This window comes from Trachypithecus francoisi, unplaced genomic scaffold (assembly GCF_009764315.1).
Source record: "Trachypithecus francoisi isolate TF-2019V2 unplaced genomic scaffold, Tfra_2.0 Lachesis_group0, whole genome shotgun sequence".
Classification (NCBI taxonomy): domain Eukaryota; kingdom Metazoa; phylum Chordata; class Mammalia; order Primates; family Cercopithecidae; genus Trachypithecus; species Trachypithecus francoisi.
The window spans coordinates 23,829,975-23,850,764 of NW_022681453.1; the positions used below are offsets into that span (position 1 = coordinate 23,829,975).

At 42.0% G+C, this 20,790-nt stretch overlaps 1 protein-coding gene across 1 annotated transcript in view; it reads right to left on the minus strand.

Annotated features, from left to right (window-relative positions):
- Positions 1-20,790, minus strand: part of ERC2 (ELKS/RAB6-interacting/CAST family member 2) — a 1,005,625-nt gene that overhangs the window by 193,553 nt on the left and 791,282 nt on the right. The window contains exon 16 of the mRNA XM_033210156.1: positions 14,350-14,484. Within this exon, the coding sequence (XP_033066047.1) occupies positions 14,350-14,484 (135 nt within the window). The remainder of the gene's footprint in view (positions 1-14,349; positions 14,485-20,790) is intronic.

A 20,790-nucleotide genomic window follows, 5' to 3' on the forward strand; every position in this document is an offset into this window, starting at 1 on the left:
AAATACATTGATCATTTTAGCTGGGCCTTCTTATATAAAAATTATCTGTGTTTATTTATTATTAAACAGTCTAATAATTGCTCTTGGCAAGAAACTTCCCTTTTCCCTACGTGACTTAGGAAAAATGTATTTTTACATTCATTTAACTTCCTCTCTGTCCCTGGAGAAAAGCAAATTTGATGTTCCTTTTCATCTTCATAAAGGAGGAAAGTTTACAGCATAAGACCCTAGGGCATTCATAAATGGGTTTCAAGGGGCCTAGCAACCCCTTGAAATTCAATGAAGAATGTTGTTGAGTATGTGTGCAAATATATGTCTCTGGATGGAGGCCCTAGCTTTCATCGTAAGATTCTTGACCCCCAAAATTGCTGCTGTAGAAAATCTCCAAGCATAGAAAGATGCTATGATTTGCCAAAGTCACAAAACAAAATAGGAGGCTTTCTCTAAAACACAGCCTACAGCCACTGCTGACTTCTTCTTAAATAGCTATAAAATAACTTTCCTTGCAGAGCAGTTTATTTCATTTCATATTTAAAACCCAACATCATATATGCATTCGTTTTGTTCCAAATCCATTCGTATCAGGTTTTAATTTTTAAAAGAGAAGAAAGTAAGCAAAAAGAAAAGCCACCGCCACCAAAACCTACTACTATTTTCTTAACAGTGAAATGTGGTCTAATGCAAATCACTTTTAGCAAATTAAATATATTAAAAAGTGGTAATTAATTATGATTGAAACAGACAGGAGTTGTAGTTTGAAAATATACGCTGCCAATATCACTACTACTGTTCCCCGTCCACCATAGGAATAAAAAGGAGCTCCCAGATGTCGAGGGTTATTAAAAACCAGATGTTCAGATCGACATCTTGTATGCTAGTGAATAAAGTAAAGAAATATGACAGTCCAATGTAAACTTTGCTAACATTTAATGTGGCAGAAATGTGGATAAGTTCCTTTCATGAACTCAGAATATTATGCATTTTTAAAAGTTTTTAGTTTTTTAAAGTTTAAAGTTTTTAAAAGAAAATAGAGAAGTGGTGGCCCTTTCTGGTCTCTCTAATCTTCAAAGCTTAAACATGAATTGACCCTCATCGCCAAATGATCTGGGTCAGAGTGAGTGTCCGTTTGGGGAATAAAAAACAAAAATGCAGGAGCTAATCAGTGCGGGAGCTCCAAGTCTTTCCAAACACATGCAGCTGTTTCACTGCTGCGCTGCCTGCATCTCTGTATGCAAATATTAATTTGTTCAGCAAACTTACTGCACAGAAATGTAAATTTGGGGACCCCAAAATAAGAAACAGCCAAGTGTCACTTGATCCCTAACTTCATGCTAAGTTGTTGAGAAATACTTGGAGTTATAAAACGCATCTATCAGGCCCGGGAGAGTGTTTCCTTGTTTTTCTGTTTCCAAATCTACTTTGCAGTGGCTGTTCTGAATGCTGCTTGGTGTTTGATCCCTTGTGTGTCCTTTGTGAGTGATCGTTCTGCCACAAGTTGGCAAAATATCTGGATGGGAAGAAAGACTCTAGTCCATCAGTCATCTGCATGCTTTTGTTCATCTGGGGATGGGAACATCCAAGGTGGACTGAAGCCCAGAGAGCACAGCGACCACAAAACACAGCAAATGCTGAAGGGGAGGAGGTTTAACTATCAAATAACCTCAGGACACATCTACAGTTCCAGGGATGATGTGACGGACAAGGGGTTTAATGGAAATCCTGTAGTCCCAGATGCTGTGCCCTAATGGGATTATCTAAATATTGAGATAAAACAAAATTCCTTACCTATGGGCTGCTCGCAGCAGCTATGTTGGTGACAAGCTCTAAAGGCAAAGGGACTGAGTCATCGTTGACAAGACAAGAGACTTGTTGTTGTTGGGGGGCATTTATTAGCTCCAGCAAAGAGGCTCTGAGAAGAAACTCTATAATCTGACATGATAAATGGCCCAGTGTAAACCTTTAATTGGTCACTATTTTGAAGTATTAGGTACAGCCAGCAGGCAAACCTGAGGCCACCACCAGATTTTTTTTTTTTTTTTTGAACACCTGAAATTCTCTTTGAGTTGATAGCTGGCTTTTTTTCTTGAAAACAAAGAATTAATTTCCTAATGGGGATCTTACTGTCACACCTGTCCTAGAAAGGAAAAAGAGTAGAACCAGGGATGTATCATTTCCAAATAGCCTGCTGCCTTTGCGGGAACTCAGCCGAGGTCTCTGCCAGGAAGGTCCACCTGGCTTCCTTGCTGGAAGGGGTGCAAGGAGATGATCCTGGTTATAACTAGGTCTGGTGTGGGCGAGTCTTCAGACTCGCCCCCACCCTTACTTCATTCGTCACTTCTCTAAAACTTCTGAAACTTCAAGCCCCAGGACTTTGCAAAGTTTGACTGCACAAGTCACGAAAGCAAGATCATAGTGTGGAATTTATGATGTGCCCTGAGCCTGGGCTCAACCAAAGCAGATCCTGTTAGCATTTCCAACTGCAGGCTTGGCCAGAGCTGGGAAAAACAGACACGTGTGTAAAGGAAAACAATAGGCTTAGGCATGAGCCTGGAAAAGTGGGGCACCGAGCCTCATCAGGGCACTAGTAGGTTTTCTGCTAGGGTCAAGTCCAAACCTTCTCTCTGGAGACCACTCATTCTGTCTTTCATCTCTCCTACTTCCTGGAATGCTTAGTCCGTGGATGAATGTCTCTGTTCTGGTGATGGGGTCAGGTATGGCTATAAACTCTTACATGACTTGTATTTATTATAACCTCTGGGGCCCATTTGCAGGTAAGATTCCCCCCCCCCCCACCACCACTCCCACCCCGCCCTGCCAAATAGGAAAGTCCTAGTCAGGTTCAGAAATCTGCTTCCTGTTCTTTTAAAAATAAACATTAGCTTATTTCTGAGCTGGCCTAGAAAAGAGCCAGTGTGTATTTGCACCTCCTCCAGGTTAGAAAGAGTGCTGATGGCTTCTGTGTTTCCTCTCCGAGGCTCACCAAGGCCCCGTGACACAGGTGTCAGGAGGCTCTTTGTGCAGATGTGGAAAGGAAGGCTCAGGGAGGGAGGTCAGGTAGCTCACCAAAGGATACCTGGCCAGGAACTGGGGAGCCAGGGTCAAATTCCAGTCTGTCTAACCACAAAAGTACACCCTACTGACTCCACCATATGAGCCGAGAAGCCACAAAAAGAAGAGCTCACTTTGACCCCAAAAGACATTTGTTGGCTCTGCTTAGCTCAGCTCTAGAGTACATTGAACTTCGTCCTGCCTTCTTTCCAAGCTGTTGAAGACCCTGGTTGGAACTAGAAGCTACAACTTAGTTGGATCCCTCTGGCTCTTGGAAGAAAGGGGTCTTCACATGCAAGTGGAAGCTATTTACGTGGACATGTCAGCAGCACCCCAACACATTTAAGATCTCTGAGGGGAAAGGCAGCACCTTTACTTCCTTCACACTGTGCCATGATTCTCAGATGTGGGAACTTAGATATTTCTAAATGAGTAATTACGGAAGGCTCAGTTCTCACTGTTTTGAATGACTGGATTCCTCCGAAGGTATATGCTTCCCGGATTCCCAGAGTTCCTTACAATTGCCAAGATTGTGTTGATTCGTGTCTCAGAATGCCTCTTCCCATCTTCCACCACACTAGCCACATCTCTGGTTTATTCTTCTACCCGCAAGTGGTCAAAGCGGAACTTCATTGGTTGAGGGGGAACGCAGTAGGTGTCCATATTTTAAAAGACACACTGGGGTGTCTCTCAAGGGAGAGGCACAGACCGGAGATCCTGTGCAGCCTGGGTTGGTTCTTCTCAGCAAGCTCACCTCACAAGGACACTCTGAGGCAGGGCACCCACCTGAGACCACTTTGACAAGCCATCGAGAATGTTATAGAAGTTTGGGCAACCTTTTCCTTCACTTCTAATATAGCATCTTTAAGTGCTTCCTCAATTTTTTTTTTTTTTTTTTGCGTCATCATTATAGGGCAAATTGAAGAAACTGGTTTTCTATTTCCTTCAAGCAAAAGTAGCTGTGACAAACTAGTCTTTGGTGCACTGTGCCAGTTCACTCAGCTCGAGGACATCAGATACCCAGCTGAAGATGAAAATGCTGGACGCGGCCAGGCGCGGTGGCTCAAGCCTGTAATCCCAGCACTTTGGGAGGCCGAGACAGGCGGATCACGAGGTCAGGAGATCGAGACCATCCTGGCTAACATGGTGAAACCCCCTCTCTACTAAAAAAATACAAAAAAAAAAAAAACTAGCCAGGTGAGGTGGCGGGTGCCTATAGTCCCAGCTACTCAGGAGGCTGAGGCAGGAGAATGGCGTGAACCCGGGAGGCGGAGCTTGCAGTGAGCTGAGATCCGGCCACTGCACTCCAGCCTGGGCGACAGACTGGGACTCCGTCTCAAAAAAAAAATAAAGAAAAAAAGAAAATGCTGGACGCTTCTATGTTGGCCAACAATATTGTTTGGGAGCTTAAAGTCAGCATCTGCTAAAAGCAGAACCATTGCCAGATAACCACAAAAAAGGGTGGGAGTGAAGACAGGCTTTATTTTTGCTCCTTCATCGATCAGTCATTAACATTTGGCTTTGTTAAACACAGTGAAAATTGTGTTTTTAACATGACTCTGGTTCCTTCATGGTAGGCAATCAAATTTCCTTTTGACTCTTCATTTCCTCAGCTGCTTAAAAAAGACAATGAGAGGAGGCTGAGGCAGGAGAATTGCTTGAACCCGGGAGATGGAGGTTGTGGTGAGCTGAGATCATACCATTGCACTCACTCCAGTCTGGGCAACAAGAGCGAAACTCCATCTCAAAAAAAAAAAAAAAAAAGAAAGAAAGAAAAGAAATGGGACTACCATGTCCTGGTCCTGATGCTTCATAGGTTTGCTGTGCAAATTACACTCGAGAATGTAAATTAAACCACTTTGTGGATGTTACAGACTTAGACCAATATAACTAGGCATATCATTCCTGTTGGTAGCGTTGATAGCTCATTACTAGTAAAACAAATTATTTGATATTAAACTAAGGCTGAAGGCAAAACGGTGTGTCTAAAAAGGATCTGATGGTGTACAAAATGATTCTTAAATATTTTAGAATCTCTGGGCTGTTCAAAATTGACATTATTAAGATCATTAGTAGATGGATGCCCAAATCAGAATTTTTCAAATGCTATTGGTCTGTAAGGTGGTTTCCTGCAATAAAGACATTGTGAGTGTGTGCAGGGTAGGTTTAAAGGACGTTTCCTACTCCCTTTCCTCTGCTGGTCCCTTATCTTTGGAGTGCTGCAAGTGCCTGCAGTGTTTTAAGTCAAACATGATCCCTATTACCTCAGTTATAGAAAAAAAGAGGGGCAATGGTGTTCAGCAATATAAAATGGATTTCCCTGCTTCCCGACATTTCAAGGCTGGCCACCCCCTCTCAGTGGGGGAGCTGAAGTGCTGCCTCTTAGACAAATTTGACTGGATTAAAGCAGCAAGTTGAAAAGAGATCAACCCTCCAATGTTGCCAAGATGCATTGCATCTGTAAGCTGGGGAGCGCAAGCTATGTCTGAAAAACCCCTGTTGACTCAAAGGATACTGCAACAAATCTCTTAATGTAACCCTAATACTGCAAACAAGGTGTAAAACCTAGACAAATCAGTAAAAGAAAGAAGAAAAAAACACTCTACCCCAAATAGAGTAAGACTGAATGAAATCTTCAATAGGCTCAAACCTCCTTTAAGGAAAAATCCTTTTCTAACAGGAGGATCCTGATGCATTAAGCAGCTCTGCATTTTTCCCGTACATGAAGACCCTACCTGGCAGGGCTTATTAAATCGTGCCCTCATGTGCTTACATGCAGGGAATTAACATCACACCCAGATTAAAGGTCTTTGACAATAACCTGCTCATCTGCAAAGCCAGCTTCCCAACTGCTGCGTAACTCCGCCTCCCTTCCTCTCCTGTGGCTCTTAATGGTTGGGTGAGCATGTAACTGCTGGTAGAGGAAGGAGGCAGTTAAATACCTCCCACAACAACAGTTCAGACATTTGTCCCTATTTCCTTCTTTACCTGTGGCCTCACAGAGAGCCACCGCAGGGTTACTCTACAGCTTCTGCTCTTAAAAACAAGCAAACAAATAAACTGCCACTTTTATTTCCCAATGGTGGGAAATCACATACGCCATCTGGCTCACTTTTTAGTAGTTTGGGGATTTTTAGTAGTCTCTGGGGGATAAAGAAAAAAGAGACATCTGTGATATCTTTCTATTTCTTAACCTGCTGAGTTTTAAACACAGTATCCTCCAATCTACTTGTGAGAAAAGAAGTATTGGGAAAGAGGCAAGTGGCTCGCAAGAGCTATTTCAAAATGCATGCCAGGATCTCCTTGGCTGCAGTTCTGAGAGGACTGGCCCAGGAGTGGCAATGGTCAAAATCTCTGAACCCTTCTTCCATGCAATACACATCAGCACCAATAAGAGGTTTCTTCACGGGTTATTGAATTTGAAGGCTTCATCCCTACATGAAACAAAACTCAAGGCTTCTTCCAAGAAGTGGGCCATGAAATTAGATATGCAATGCAAAAAAAAAAAAAAAAACTACTGTATCTTATCTGGGCAAGCTTTAGACATACGAGCTTGGTTGGAAAACTGACATTAAAAGCCTAAAATATGTAACTTTTCTTACCAGGTTACTATCATGGGGAACTAAAAATTCCTGGTGTTTTGTATGTTCCACAGCTATACTTCAGTGAGGCCTGATATACGGTGTTAATTTTTCTTCAGTGGAGGAAACATGAAAATATATTTATGTGTGCACATACATATATATGTATATATAATGTATATTCAAACATGCACTCAGAGGAAGTCAGGGAGAGAAGTTTCTAGCTAAACATGATCTTGTGAAATTCTTCCATATGTGGAAAAGTCCTCAGTTCATCTGACATAGAGTGATACATACATATATACACACAGGATGCTATGTATACATTTATCCCACATTCAGTTAACCTCAAAACATAAAATAAATTCTTTTTATTCCTCCCTAAGCAAAAGCTAGGAATAACAACTCTATATACAGAATTCATCTTCTGGGGGCAACAGAGCAGGTTGGACCCCTTGCCTGTCTGTCAGAGTTCAAAGGGCTGCGCTTTGACTAATCTGCTGGTGAAAGTGCAAGGGAAGCAGAGCATCAATCACGAAAGCTCGCCCTGCATTCACAGAGAGGGGCTCAGTGGGAGTAGGGGATCCCACGGCCTTGAGCTGGTGGCCCAGGAGGGGCTGCTGTGACTGCTTCATTTTTCTGGTGGACTGTGAGGCCCCACCAACTTCTTGTGGACTAAACACAAAATGCAGAAGGAGGACAAAAGCAGGTGGGTTTTATGAAAAAAGATCTAGGGCCAGGAAACACATGGGCCTGGAGTTGTCACCTGCCTCCAGCCACAACACCAATGAGGGCCTAATTGCGGGGATGGCTGGAAATTCCCCTCTTTGAGGAATGCTCTTATAGGATGCTGACTAATTCTACCAGAGAGCAGTACCCAAGGGTCAGGTGCATGCAGAACGGACATGGGTAGGAGGGTGAGACAGCAAAAGCCCTGCTTTTCTTTTCTGAGCCAACTCTACCTTATGGCTCTTTTGCCTGTAGAAAGAGGGGAGAAGGAACATGTTTAGGGACTAGAAATCTCAAAACCAAGGCAGTGAGTGCTGCAGCTTCTCTGAAGCAGAGTATAGGTTCAGTACTCTAAGCATCTGCCTGTATGCAAGAATCCAGAATCTATACACAGAAAGGAAAAGCAGATTCCTATCAACCGTTATAAATAGGTCACTGTGATCATTTTACTATATCTTAAAATACAATCTATGTATCAGTTCTGTGACCACCAGTTTGAAGAGAAGGCCAAATCTAGGCATGGGTTCTTTAGTAACCAAGAAATTTGATGGCTTATGGCAAAACAACATGTGTCCCAAGTAGAATTCTACGGGAATTTTCAGCAGAAAATGGAAGTGAACATTCAATGCTCTGAAATATGTCCAATGGTACAAACACACACCTTGGCTGAGAGCCAACACATGCTGGGACCACACAGTCATCAGGAGCAGCAGAAAAAGCACCAAGGATTACTATTTATATCCACAGACAGATTCTGGAAATTACCAAGTAGAGTGGATAATATTTAGGATTAGGACAATCAATTTCCTAGGACTAGATCCATAGAATGTACAGACACCTTAAAGTTCATAATGCAAAAGGGAAAACCTAGCTTCTACCACAGAAAAGTCGCTCTCTGAAAGTACCCCTAGCACCCTGGCTGATCTGACGGCAGCCCTTAGCAGAATAAAGCATCCCCTCTTTTGCTCTGGGGGCATGGTTTGCTCCAGATCCTTGCATGTTCAGAAGCTCAGGGGAGAGTGAGCAAGGGAATGTGAGTCCTGGCAATCCACTGCCAAGAACCCCCTGTGGTCCAGAGCAATTCCCCTTCCCCTCCGGGCCAGTCTCTCCGCTACTTGAGGCTCTCATTCTGGTGATTCTATGGAAGCAGGAGAGTTTGCAGTTGGCACAGGGACAGCAGGAATAGAGAAGAGTAAAGGGGAACAGGGAAAATGGGGGGAAATGGAAGGAATAAATTCACAAAACAGAAGAATGGAAATAAAGACAATGAAAGCTGGAACAAATGGAAAGAGAACAGATGAGATGATATTTTTTTCTTTTTCTGTTTTTTTTTTTTTTTTTTTTTTTTGAGATGAAGTTTCGCTCTTGTTGCCCAGGCTGGAGTGCAATGGCACGATCTCGGCTCACTGCAACCTCCACCTCCCAGGTTCAAGTGATTCTCCTGCCTCAGCCTCCTAAGTAGCTGGGATTACAGGCACTCACAACCACACCTGGCTAATTTTTGTATTTTTGGCAGAGATGGAGTTTCAGAACATTGGCTAGGCTGGTCTCGAAATCCTGACCTCAGGTGATCTGACTGCCTCAGCCTCCCAATGTGTTGGGATTACAGGCGTGAGCCACTGCGCCCGGCCAAGATGACATTTAATTCAATTTTGGAAAATAAACAAAATAGGATAAAATTTACTACAATTCAATGGGAAAGAGAAAGCGCACATTTGCACTCAAGAATAAGTGGATCCATCATAGTTGTGCAATCACAAATACACGTGGTTACTTAGATGTATCCAAGAGGTTTGCCACCAATGTGCAGTACTCAGAGACTTAGGCTTTCATCTGAGGCCTGTTGATTTTCAGTTTTGTGACTCTGGATCATTAACAACCTCTGAGTTTCTTTACTTATACAATGGGGATACTTCCATCTGCCCTTCCTATTTCCCGAAGTTACTATAGGAGCAGTTCATTCAACAGACATTTACAGAGTACCTAGTAAGGGCCAGACACGTGTGAACATGTGACAAAGAATCTGAATATAAAATGTGAAATTCAACCAAATTTTTCTGTAATTGATCGCATAAGTATCATGTCTCCATGCTCCTAAACTCATAGCCCTCATTTAGAAGTAGGTTTTCTGTAAGTAAAATGTGAAATGAAATTTAAAACTTAAATATGATCAGAAAGTCTTAAAGGTGGTCAAAATCCCTTGAGCTCTCCAACACCTATGAGCGAGTATTTCCATTCAATGAAGGAGGAAGAGGAGAGAAGAGTTTTCTCTTGTGAGTTTTTGACTTTCAAAAGTGGCTGCCTACTCTGAGGTTACCAGCCCCAAAATGTTTAGGTTCTTTGTCATTTAGGCCCTTCCCAACTAGAATTAGAGTGGCAAGTGCTTTAACAAATAGAAGTAGATTTTGCACAAACAAGCAGTGAGATCCAGGTCCTTGAAGACCTAACACCCAATCCAAGACCCAGGAAGAGAAATGTGAGTCCTAGATGCACAAAGGGTAGCCTGCATGGTGCCCGACATTTTAAGTTGGCTGGAGTGTGGACCTCATGCTAATGCTCTGCTTTCTTATTCACCAGGTTAGTATATACCTGGGAGCCACTGGAATGAGCTTAATAAAATATGACTTGTACTGGGACAGTAAAACTTGTATGATGCCTAGAAAAAGGAAAGTAGAAAGACTTGATATCATTGATATGTTTTAAGGCAGGGAAGGAGATACTATTTAAAAAAAATGACAGATGAGACTGATGACAACAGGTACAGAGAATGTTTAGGAAAAGCTGAATTTCTACTTGGCTTTGTGAAATCAATCTTGGTAACCTAAGAAACATCTCTAACGTGTCTCCAGCATGTTTCATTTACTCTTTGGACTTTATTGTTTCTCAAAACACATGAGCAGCTTGTGTCATGGGAAATATTTGTTGTCTGCCCCCATGGCCACTTCTTGCTTTGAAGGATTTCCCAAGACATTATTGGGATTTGTCCGGATATTCTACTTGGACATATTCAATGGCTGTGACCATCCTAGGGGTCACAGCCCACCAGCTATTAAATGCTTCTTTTTCAGGTAGGGGGCTAGATTGTTGAACTGCCACACTGCACTGACTTCTCTTACACCTTCTCCAAATCTTCCCACCTCCTCAGTAATCCCTGAAGAGCTGTGTATTTATGACTATTCTTGATATCCTGGGTCCTCAACCTTAATGACTCCCTTCGTTTAGATCTACTAGGTTCTTGGGATCACTCATTCTCAGATGTCAGTGCCTTTAAGAAGGTATCCCAGGAAATGAATGGAAGAGGCACTTCCATTTTCTGTTGTGTAAAGCAAGAAGCTGTCTGAAAATCCCACCTTCTGATAAAAAATACTGCTGGAAACTGGTTCAGTCATGTTATAAAATGGGTAGTCTCTTTTTTCACCTGATACTCTGAGAACAATATTTCTCAGAGGACAGATGTTACTGAAATCTATAATCAAATAAGTCTGGGAAATACTGGATTAAATTAAATTGGAGAGCTTTCTTTCTTATATGACTTTTTAGATCCTTTGATCTGCTAATTGCTCCAGGAAGCTCGAAGATAGAGTTATAATACGGAGCACTTTCACAAAATTCTTTGCCCAGAGAATCTTTGTTTCAAGGCTTTCCTCATGGGACTAATGCTCTAAAAGTTACTTTGGGAAATGCTAGTCTAGACTTATAATACTTGGATTCAGTTTGTCTTAAGGAGCAAGAAAAATCATAGTGAAGAAGAAAGGAACATGGAAGAAATGGAAAAAGAATATAATTATGTAAGTACCTGGCAATACTTAAATTGAATTACCTAAGGAAAAATGAGTTTTTCTGGAAAAGTAACAAGGCAACTGATTTTTCCTATTTCTCCATTTTCATGTGTTCTGATCTCTTAACAAAGCTCAAGAGGCAATATCAACATTTTATAGCCCTTCCTCCGTAAGTCATTGTTGGTCAAGTCTTTAGGGCCACAGGAAGTCCAGTGTTGGAAGATTCACAGAAAGGGAATCAGGAATCCCTGGAAGAGAACTTTCCCCTTTAAGTCAGGTCAGCTAACACGGGTACATTATGAACACTTAGTTAAAATCTCATCCACAGCACCCCATTATTAGGACTCTCATGCTTTCATATGGCTGTCATTTTTCTCCTAAGAAGAAATATATACTCATATGTACCCTAGATGTATTAGTGTATGCAGGCTACGCAATTAAGTGTAGGGTTTGTAATCAATTGGGAAAGATAACTATTGATAACTATTATCCATTGATAACGATTTTATTCTGGGACTTAGATTGATAACAGTACATATACTGATATACTAGTTGTTGATTACCAAATCTGAAATCTTCAGTACAGGGGAACGCATCATTCCACTAGACCTATGATGCCCAGTCAAAAGGGGCATCCAGCTCAGGAGATACAACCATCTCCAACACTGGTGCCAATCTACTCTCACACTAGGGTTCCTTGCTTAATCTCTCCTTCTCTAATTAGAAGAGTCTAGCAAAGGAGCCTTACTGACTTGATGACTTCAATTTAAAACCACAAAAATACCCTTCTGGTCAAGAGTATTTTACTTTCACAGTGAACCCCACTACAGAATAAGTTTCTAAGGTATGGGCCCCTAATTAAGTTGGAGCTACCTTTTATCTGTCTTGTTCTGATTGACATGAACCAGAAAAGAATTGGACAAGACATCAGATGACCTGGATTCTTATTCTAGGACTAGACAGCAAATGCCTTGAAGACAGGGGTTCTGCCCATCATGCTGTTCCCCAAGTGCCACATCATGGCTGCCATGGAATTAGGTTAGGAACTCGGAACAGGATTCCAGCCTATTCACCCACTTCCTGGGCCCCGGCTTTCTCATCTGGAGAAGGGGATGAGGTTAACTGCCTCTATGTCCATCGGCTGCTTAGAGTGTTCACTGAGATGGTAGATGTGAAAGTGAAAGACCATCACCATCTTCCTAATAGTAGTAGTGAGAAGCATGTGCCAAAGGTCTCAACAATATGCCTTAGCCAGACAATCTTCAAGGAATGCGAACACTTCTGGGAAGGACACCACCCTATGACAACCTCTAGTGTCGGTGGACAAACATGAGAGTCAACCAAATAGATGAGACACCCTAGTTTGTGATCACAGCTCTCTGGAAAAGTAGCAGGAGCCTAGCTTTTGTAAGAAATATCATTCACAAGATGTGCTCTGGTGCTTCATTCCCAGTAGAACATATGAGCATATGTGTCTCTGTGATGAGACAAGCTGGTTTGTTATCTCAGCAGGTCCCTGGGTGACCCACTCCCCTGACTTGGCTCCAAATCCTTCTTTCTACTCTTAGGGTGCTCTCTGTTTTTCTCTCTGTTGGGGTTTGAGTGGGGGAACTCAGGATGGTCTTCTAGTATGTGTGGCTCAGAATGAATGGCCAAAGTGGGGACTGTAGGCTCCCACCAATAAAACCTCATACTCTCCCAATCTGAGAGAAGGCCAAGGAGAAAAGGGCAGGGACCAGGGATGAGAATGAGTTGCTTTAGTTAGCAGGATGCCAGGTCTACTGGGGCAGGCAAAGGTGGGGAGGTGGTAGTGGTGGTGGTGGTGATGATGAAGGGTGATAATTGAATAAATAAAACCAAAACAAAACCAAAACACAGATATACAAGATAATGACAAGAAATTGACACCTCTCTCCGTATTTCAGATCTCCAAATCAAGAGCATATTTTGGCAGCTAAAACATGAAATCATGCCCTGTCTGTACTTGGCTTCAGAAATCTAGATTATTTCTGTGTGAACAGCTTCAGCAGTGTTGGGATCTCTGAGGGCAAAAGCTTCCAGGTACAAAGGTCAGGTCAAGCTCAGGGGCTGGGGAGCCTCCTGGTGCTGGCTGCCTCGCTGCACAGCTCCCAGGAGAACTTCTAATGCTGTGTTCTATATAAACAGCTCCCCCAGGACTTGTACTCCAGGTAAAACATCTTGGAAACTTCAAATCTTAACTTCTTTGGGATGCTAGCAACAGGAGGTGAAAAGGAAACAGAGCCACCTGAAAAGTTTTAGGAGCATCACAAGTATCTCCTCCCCCAGCAAACAATTAAACTGCCTCTTCACACAGGTAATTCTGACAAGCCCTCACCCTGCCATATCCAAAAGAGTGCATACCTATCCAGTGGTTCTATTTTGTTACCTATTGCTCCCATCTATGGAAACGTATCAGTTGCACTAGGATCACCAAAAATGGGGGCAGGGGGAGGTGGGAATCTTAGTACAATGAAGTAAGAAATATTGCTCATATCGACTATATTATCCTGCTAGTTTGCATTTAATTTCCTAATTTCCATAAAATTCACCTTCAAGAGTTTTAATACTAAACACTGTAAATAGTTTTTGCATTTGGTGGGTGAATGTAAATATTGTTGTAAAACCACAGGCGGTTTTGTTTTTGTCAATCCATCTTTTCATGTGCTTTACTTAGTCAAGGGAGGAGATAGGGTCCAAATCAAATAAACCAGACTCCTTGACTTCACTGGCTAAAACACCAGCAAAACGGATTTCTCTCCTTGTTGTTTTACCCCACCATTAATTTGCATCACTAAAGAATTTTCTAGGAAAGTGCTCAGCAAACTCAAGGCTTCTCTGGTTGCCAAGCTCATGGAAACAAAGTGCTTTCTCTTAAAACTCTGAAAAAGACATTCCAAAGTAACCCGCCATGAGATACCGAGCCAGCAATAGACTACATATCTATGAAAGAAGAAAGGAGGGGAGGAAAGAAAATGCATAACATAAACAAGAAAAGACAAAACCTTAAAGAGGAAGGAGAAAGAAAAACATTTAGATTCCTTGACTGATGGAAATAAATACCAAAGCTATTAGTTTCAGTTCAAAGAACGTATCACTTTATGCTGTTTATTATTTCTTGAGGATTATTTATTTTATCTTAAAATATCTAAAGGGTAAAAGGGGTCTTGGAGGTAAGCAGCGATGAAACTGACCTGGTCCGGAGAGGGCCTATGATTGGAATGTTGCGACCTCCCAGGAGATCGATGGTGGTGGTGATGGTGGTGATGATGGTAATGGTGATGGTCCTCATCGTAGTTGTCTGCCATCAACTTCATTCTGTTCTGGGTCTGTGCAGAACAAAAACCAAGGAAGATTCCATCAGGAGCTAGAAGATCAGTCAGAGATTCAGGGCATAATTATAGTACCTATAGGGATCCTTTTGTTCCTAATTCAGGAATTTTCACTGTTAGTCAAGTTGAAACTTAATAAAGAAAGCACCATGCCATTAACTTTGGTGAAAAAAGCTTTGTCACATCCTTAAAGCTATTATGTTACATCTGTAAATGTTAATGTACTTCCTCCTTGTGATTTAAAAGGGAAAAAAATGGACATACTCTAAGGTGCTTTGCTTTACATTGTCAAGCAATCACAGAGATCCAGGGTGAGCTTGCAATCGCAGAGTACCAACAATTATGACTGAGATTCTAGACGGACACTCTAGAGCAAGCTGGAGATGGAAGTCCTGGATGGAAAGATGGGAAGGGCCGGGTGGAAACACAGAACTACAGATAAACAATGGTCTCACAAGACAAGGCAGAGAAATCCACTCAAAAGCTGCCAAATGCAAAAATACTGATGGAGATGGTTTACTGCTATGATGACTTCTTGGGAAATGGCTCTCTATGGACATTTTAACTGATTTTCTTCCTTGAAGGAACTGAGCAAAAGGTACAAAGTCAATGGGAGAAGAACTGACCACTCTAATTTACAATCCATGATGCCTGTCACGTGAGGCAACTTGGAGTCATGGTTAAAACCCCAGGGCCATAGAAGTGTACTGCTTTATTATGCAAGGCAAGAAACGGACCAGTGATAAACTGGCCTGACAGGCTCTCAGAATCTAGAAAAATGCCTAAAGACCACGGGAAAAGAGCAAACAAAATTATCCAGCTCAGAAAGTCAGGAAATGTGGGTCTGATGATAGACCTGCCTGGATTCAAGGGATTTAAGTCCTGGCTCCACCTCTTTGCTGGGTATGTGACCTTAAGAGAGTAAACTGCTTATAAACCTTAATTTCCTCAACTCTAAAATGGGAGTAATAGTGCCTCTTTCCTTGGGGTTGCTGCTAGGAGCAAATGATATGATGGACTTCAAGTGTCAGTCCAGTAACTGGCAATGAAAGTCAAATGCTGTCATTACTGTAGTTACTGCTGTTATTGTTTGCTATAAGACATTTTTCCTCCTTTGTATGTGCTGCTTCCTTTGCTTGCAATGCCTCCCTGGCCCGCTTTCTTCACCTTTAACTTCTATGACTGGCTAACTCAAACTATCCTGACCTTGTCCTTGAGCCTGGGTGACACATGCCTCCTGTGCACCATGGCTCTATAACCACAGATTTATCTGTCCGTATGTCCATAGACCTTGAAGCTATTTCCTTCGTCTGCCTCTCCCCAGAATCTTGCATAGGGCCTAGCAGATGTAGATATACAATACATGCTGCTGTAATGAGTGACCAAAAGAATGAAGGGGCCATGATTTTGAGGGATGCTGCCATCCTAGAGACAAGCTGCATGTTTGTTTCCAGCAGGGAGGGTCACGGAGAGTTGAGGACATTTCATGAGTTGCCATAACAATCCCACTGGTGGCTTAAGATGACAATGAACCAACAGTACTTTCAGAGAGCCAGAAGTCAGGGGTTGGCAGAGCCTCCAACCAGTTAGAGTTTTATTATGTAATATAAATAACACACTGACAATAAAGAAAAGTCTGGACCTAACATTGGGTATTCTTATAGTATTTTTCACATGCAATCTAACTTATTCTCAATACTTTCCCAGGAGCAATTATTATCCTCATTTGGCAGCTAGAAAGGTAAGGTGTAGATTTCAGTCCCGAGAGTCTCTTTCTTGACATAGAACATGGAGATTTTCTGGGTCATCCAATTCTCAATCTCTAGGCTTTTTCCCTTGTCTTGCTGTTAGCAGAAAAGGCAAACAGCTAAACAGGTAGAAAGAGATTTCCCATAAAATGCTTTGGTTCTGTTAAGTTTTGGAAACACCTCACATCCCAATTCTATCTGCCAGAGGATGTCTCATGATTTACTCATTCCATTTGAAAAAACGTGTACAATATTTGAAAGCCCCCAAAGTGAATGTTAAAAAAAACTGTGTATATGAATAAAAACAATAAAAATAGAGGGAAAGATCCACTTAAAATTAAATAAAAAAAATCCCAGGCAACCTTTGGCAGCTGAGAGCATTTCCATCCTTCACTTGTCTACTTAAGGTGTCAGAAGACCCAATGGGCAAGTTATGCTTTGTGAGAAAGAGCAGGTCAGTGGAGCTGCTGCAGACTAAGTACCGAGATTCCCCTTAGTCAGTCTGCCATTGCACATGAGATTCTGAAATTCGGCGTTCACAACTAAAATTCCAGTATTGTCAGGATCCTGTACTTTTGAACTCATGAACTAATAAATCTGGAATTGTTTCTTCTAAATAGAATTCTGAGAGCCTGAGGGGAGCTGTAAGGTCTGCTGTGGGCAAGAAGGAAGGGACTCGCTCGAGAATGAAGGATGGAGCCTAAATGAACAAATAATAATTCTGCTATTGTAAACATCGTAATATCCTCATCCTTTGGGGAAGCTCCTGTGATTTTATGAGATTATTTTCTTACCAGCAACAAGCCTAAAGTTCCCTACCTTTGAACTGTATCCCATAAAAGAATGTACAAGCTAAACAAGATGCTATATGCAGTCCTAAATGTGTCTGCTAAAATGAGGTGTTGGAGAGTAGGCATGTCATGGGATAAAGACTGTAAATGAATGATGTCATCTTTCCAATTTGGTGCTGAAATATAAATAAACCACGTTGTTCATGTGAATACCAGATCTGGGGGAAATGTACACAGAGCAATTGTGAGCGGAAGAGGCTTCTTTTGATTAGTCTGGGCTGGAAGAGAAGAGTGTGAAACAGAGATGAAAAATGAGAGTTTGGTCTGATACTCTAGATCATTTTTATTTATCTCGCTGGTAACATATCCCCTAAACTGTGACCAATTTCTTACTGGCTAGTTGCTGGTGTTCTCTCCTAGAAAAACAGTTTGACCAATCTTGATCCTTTAATTGTCAAATTTAAAATGGATCTCTTAAAATTTTTATTTTTATTTTTAGATCTGCACTACCTAGCTTCATCCACACCCAATTATGTCGGTTTACACATAAACAAGGGTCTGGAAGGATAAGAAGTCACAAATAACACTCCCTAACAGTCAATGAAAGAAAAAGTACAGAATTTGTAACAAGGATTGGACACGGATACTGTTTGTTCAAATAATTCTAGGCAAACTTACCAGGTGATCCCATATATAATGGTTCACAGCCCTGTAGCCTCAGATGCTTGAGGTGCCCACTGAAAAGCCTGAAGCAGCAAATCTTCCGGGCAGGCAAAACTAAAAACCCAGGAAAATTAATATAGAGTTGGAGAGGGATTGCTTTCCACAGCACAGCACTTGGGAACTCAGGGACTCATTTAGCGATTCACTGAGGCCCATTTTTATTTCCTTTGCAGTGTCTACCAAACTGCTGACCAGACACTTTTGCCTTTGGCTAACTGTGTTATACTCTTTTTACTATATTATGTCATGACTGTGGAGACAAATCTAATCAGATTTCATTTTCTACTTCCTCTTTCTTCCAGGCGCCACCTTATTTCTCTGGGGCCATCGCCTCCTAACAGCTCTCCTGCCGCACTCTCACCTCCCATTGAACACATTCCATAGCCAGAGTGACATCAGATTTCTGTTCCTGCTTCGATTCAAGTTCTTGGGAGGCTCCCGCCACACTCAGGAAAACAGCCTGGGTCTTTGACATATTTAGGTATTTTTGCTAGGTGACTGCTAGTTACTTCCACAGTCATACCTCCCGATCTCCTTGTCCCAGACTTGGGACCTGCTATTCTCTCTCTTCGTCCTGCTCTTTATTCTCTACCCCTGAAACCTGAGTTATGCCCATTAGTTCTATGGTCTTAGCTTCAATGCCATCATCTCCAGAGATAACTTTCCTAAGCCCATCTCTTCCTGCTTTCAGCAGAATGCTGTAGCCACTCCCCTGGGTCTCTGCCATCACAGCACTTATCTGAACCAATGGTAACTAAGTGCAGGTTCGCTTGGCTTTCTCCACCACTAGGTTGAAAATCTCTTGAGGGAAGTACTACGTGTGGATTGCCCTTGCACTCCCCATCTAGGGCAGAGTCTCATGTCTTAGCTGTTAAGTAAAGGTGTGTCAAAGTATATGAGTGTAAAAATGGACGGATGGAGAGGGCACACAGGCTACTGTGGAAAAGATAAGAGGGAAGATGTGAGTCTAGGATGAGCCAGTTGAGTATTTAACTTTTGATGTGATAGTTTAACTTTTCCTGTTTATTTGTTTTTGTTTGTTGTAATTCTTGGGAGTGGCGAAGGCAGAGTATGTGCATAGCTTTGGAGCTGTTGGGCAAGTCTAATCGGTCTTCTTCAAGAAATATCCCATTCCTTAGCTAATTGGACCCAGTGAAATACTCTACCACCTCCATGATTACTTACCTCATTAAGAATAAGGGGTGTTGGGGTGTTATCAGTTTCATTTCTTACTATCCCCTAGCGTTTGGGGAAACAGGAGCCTTTAGAAAACCTCTGTTAGTGCCAAAAGTCAAACATGGAAAACTGAAACTTTATCCATTAACTAAAATATCTGATGAACACCATCTGTGAAAAGGTGCCAGATACTCCAACTCTTTTGACATTTCTGAAGAGTTTATCCAAGGAACTCTTGAAACAAAATGAAAATCCTTGATTGACTAGTAATAGACTCAATAGCCTAATGGCAATATGTAGCGATAAACACATCGTATTAAAACTGCTTTTAAAAATATTTTAGCAAGGTGGCAATAACAAACTATGCTTTGATCAGTCATCTGGATCAAGTTAACAATAAAACCTTCATGAATATGGTTTAAATAAAAAAAAATAATAAGATCTGTTGCTACGGGATATGGAGATAATACTGTACAACTGCAATTACAGTTTTATTCTATCAGGCTTTCTTTTCTTTCCCCGTTTCCCACCAGGGAAATCCCAAATGTTCAGGAACTCTTCTACTGTCTTGTTTCCACCTAATCAGAGCAAGGTGAACAGCTCTTGTCTCCAAGTAAAAGATGAGGAAACCAGACAAGAATGGGATAGCTAGGAGAGGAGAGATTTCCTGACCATCCACTAGACTCACATAGCAATGAATCATAATTCAGTAGAATCTAAGTTGCAGTGCTCAGGTCACAGTTGGAGGACAAAATGAAGCCAGAGGATGCGGAAGCTATTAAAGGAATGTGCTGCATTGGGGAACTTTCTGGGAGTATGTAAGAATAAATGATGAAAAGGCTTGTACTGTGGACACTGCACTGAAATTCACTCAACACTTACTAAACATCTGCAACTGCAATGATGCCAAGAATAATTATGTGCCAGGCTAAGTGTTTGGCCAGCATTCTCCTTCTGAATCCTCACTCCTGAGATGGCTCTTCTTGGGGCCCTCTTTCACAGATGCGGAAACTAAGCCCATAACTATTCAGCTAGTGAGTAGAAGAACAGAACTCAAACCCAGGTGTCTGACTCCAGATGCCTGCAGTAGTGTCATGAAGGGTAAGGTCCAGTCCAGGTGCGGGGGTGAGGCAAAGATGAATAGGACATAAGGAAACAGAAGCCTGACTATAAAACAGTATAAGAAGAGGAGCAGGAGAGAAGGGTATGGTTTAAATGGATGTTCAGAGGCAACAGAGATCACCTCCAGCTGAGGGCGGAGGCATCAAATAAGGCTCCGTGGGTCAAATGCCCCTTGAGTTAAGACTTGAAAGTTGGCTTGGCTATAGGTATAAGGAGAGAACACTGGGGAGATCCCACAGTAAAGTGGCCCTCTAATCACCTTGAGAGGAAAACCGGTCAATGAGGGGAACTAGAACACCAAATGTGAGATATGTAAGTGTGTGTGTATGTGTGTGGGCTTCCTTCATTCCTTTGTTGAATGTGGGGAGAGCAGGAAATATATGTGAGACAAAAATCCACCACCTTATTTTTCAAAATAACATCAACTTGTGGCATTTGGAAGGAATTTAAGACAGAGCCACAGCCATGTACTCATCTGTGTCAAACTAACATCTCTGGAAAAATGGGCCAGGCTCTTGGCATCTATGTGTTTTACAGATATCTACACAATCCACTGCTATAGCATTAGTCCTGCCCTGAGCACTGGTCTGATCTCCAAGAACTCATTCAGGTGATCCATCCTTCCTGCCCTTCATCTACAGCAGAACAGAATACTGGTCAGACTCTCCCTCCCAACTTTGTTAAAGGTGGCGCTCTCTCTTGGTCCCTATTTACAGACAGAAATTTAGTAGATCATCATGTAG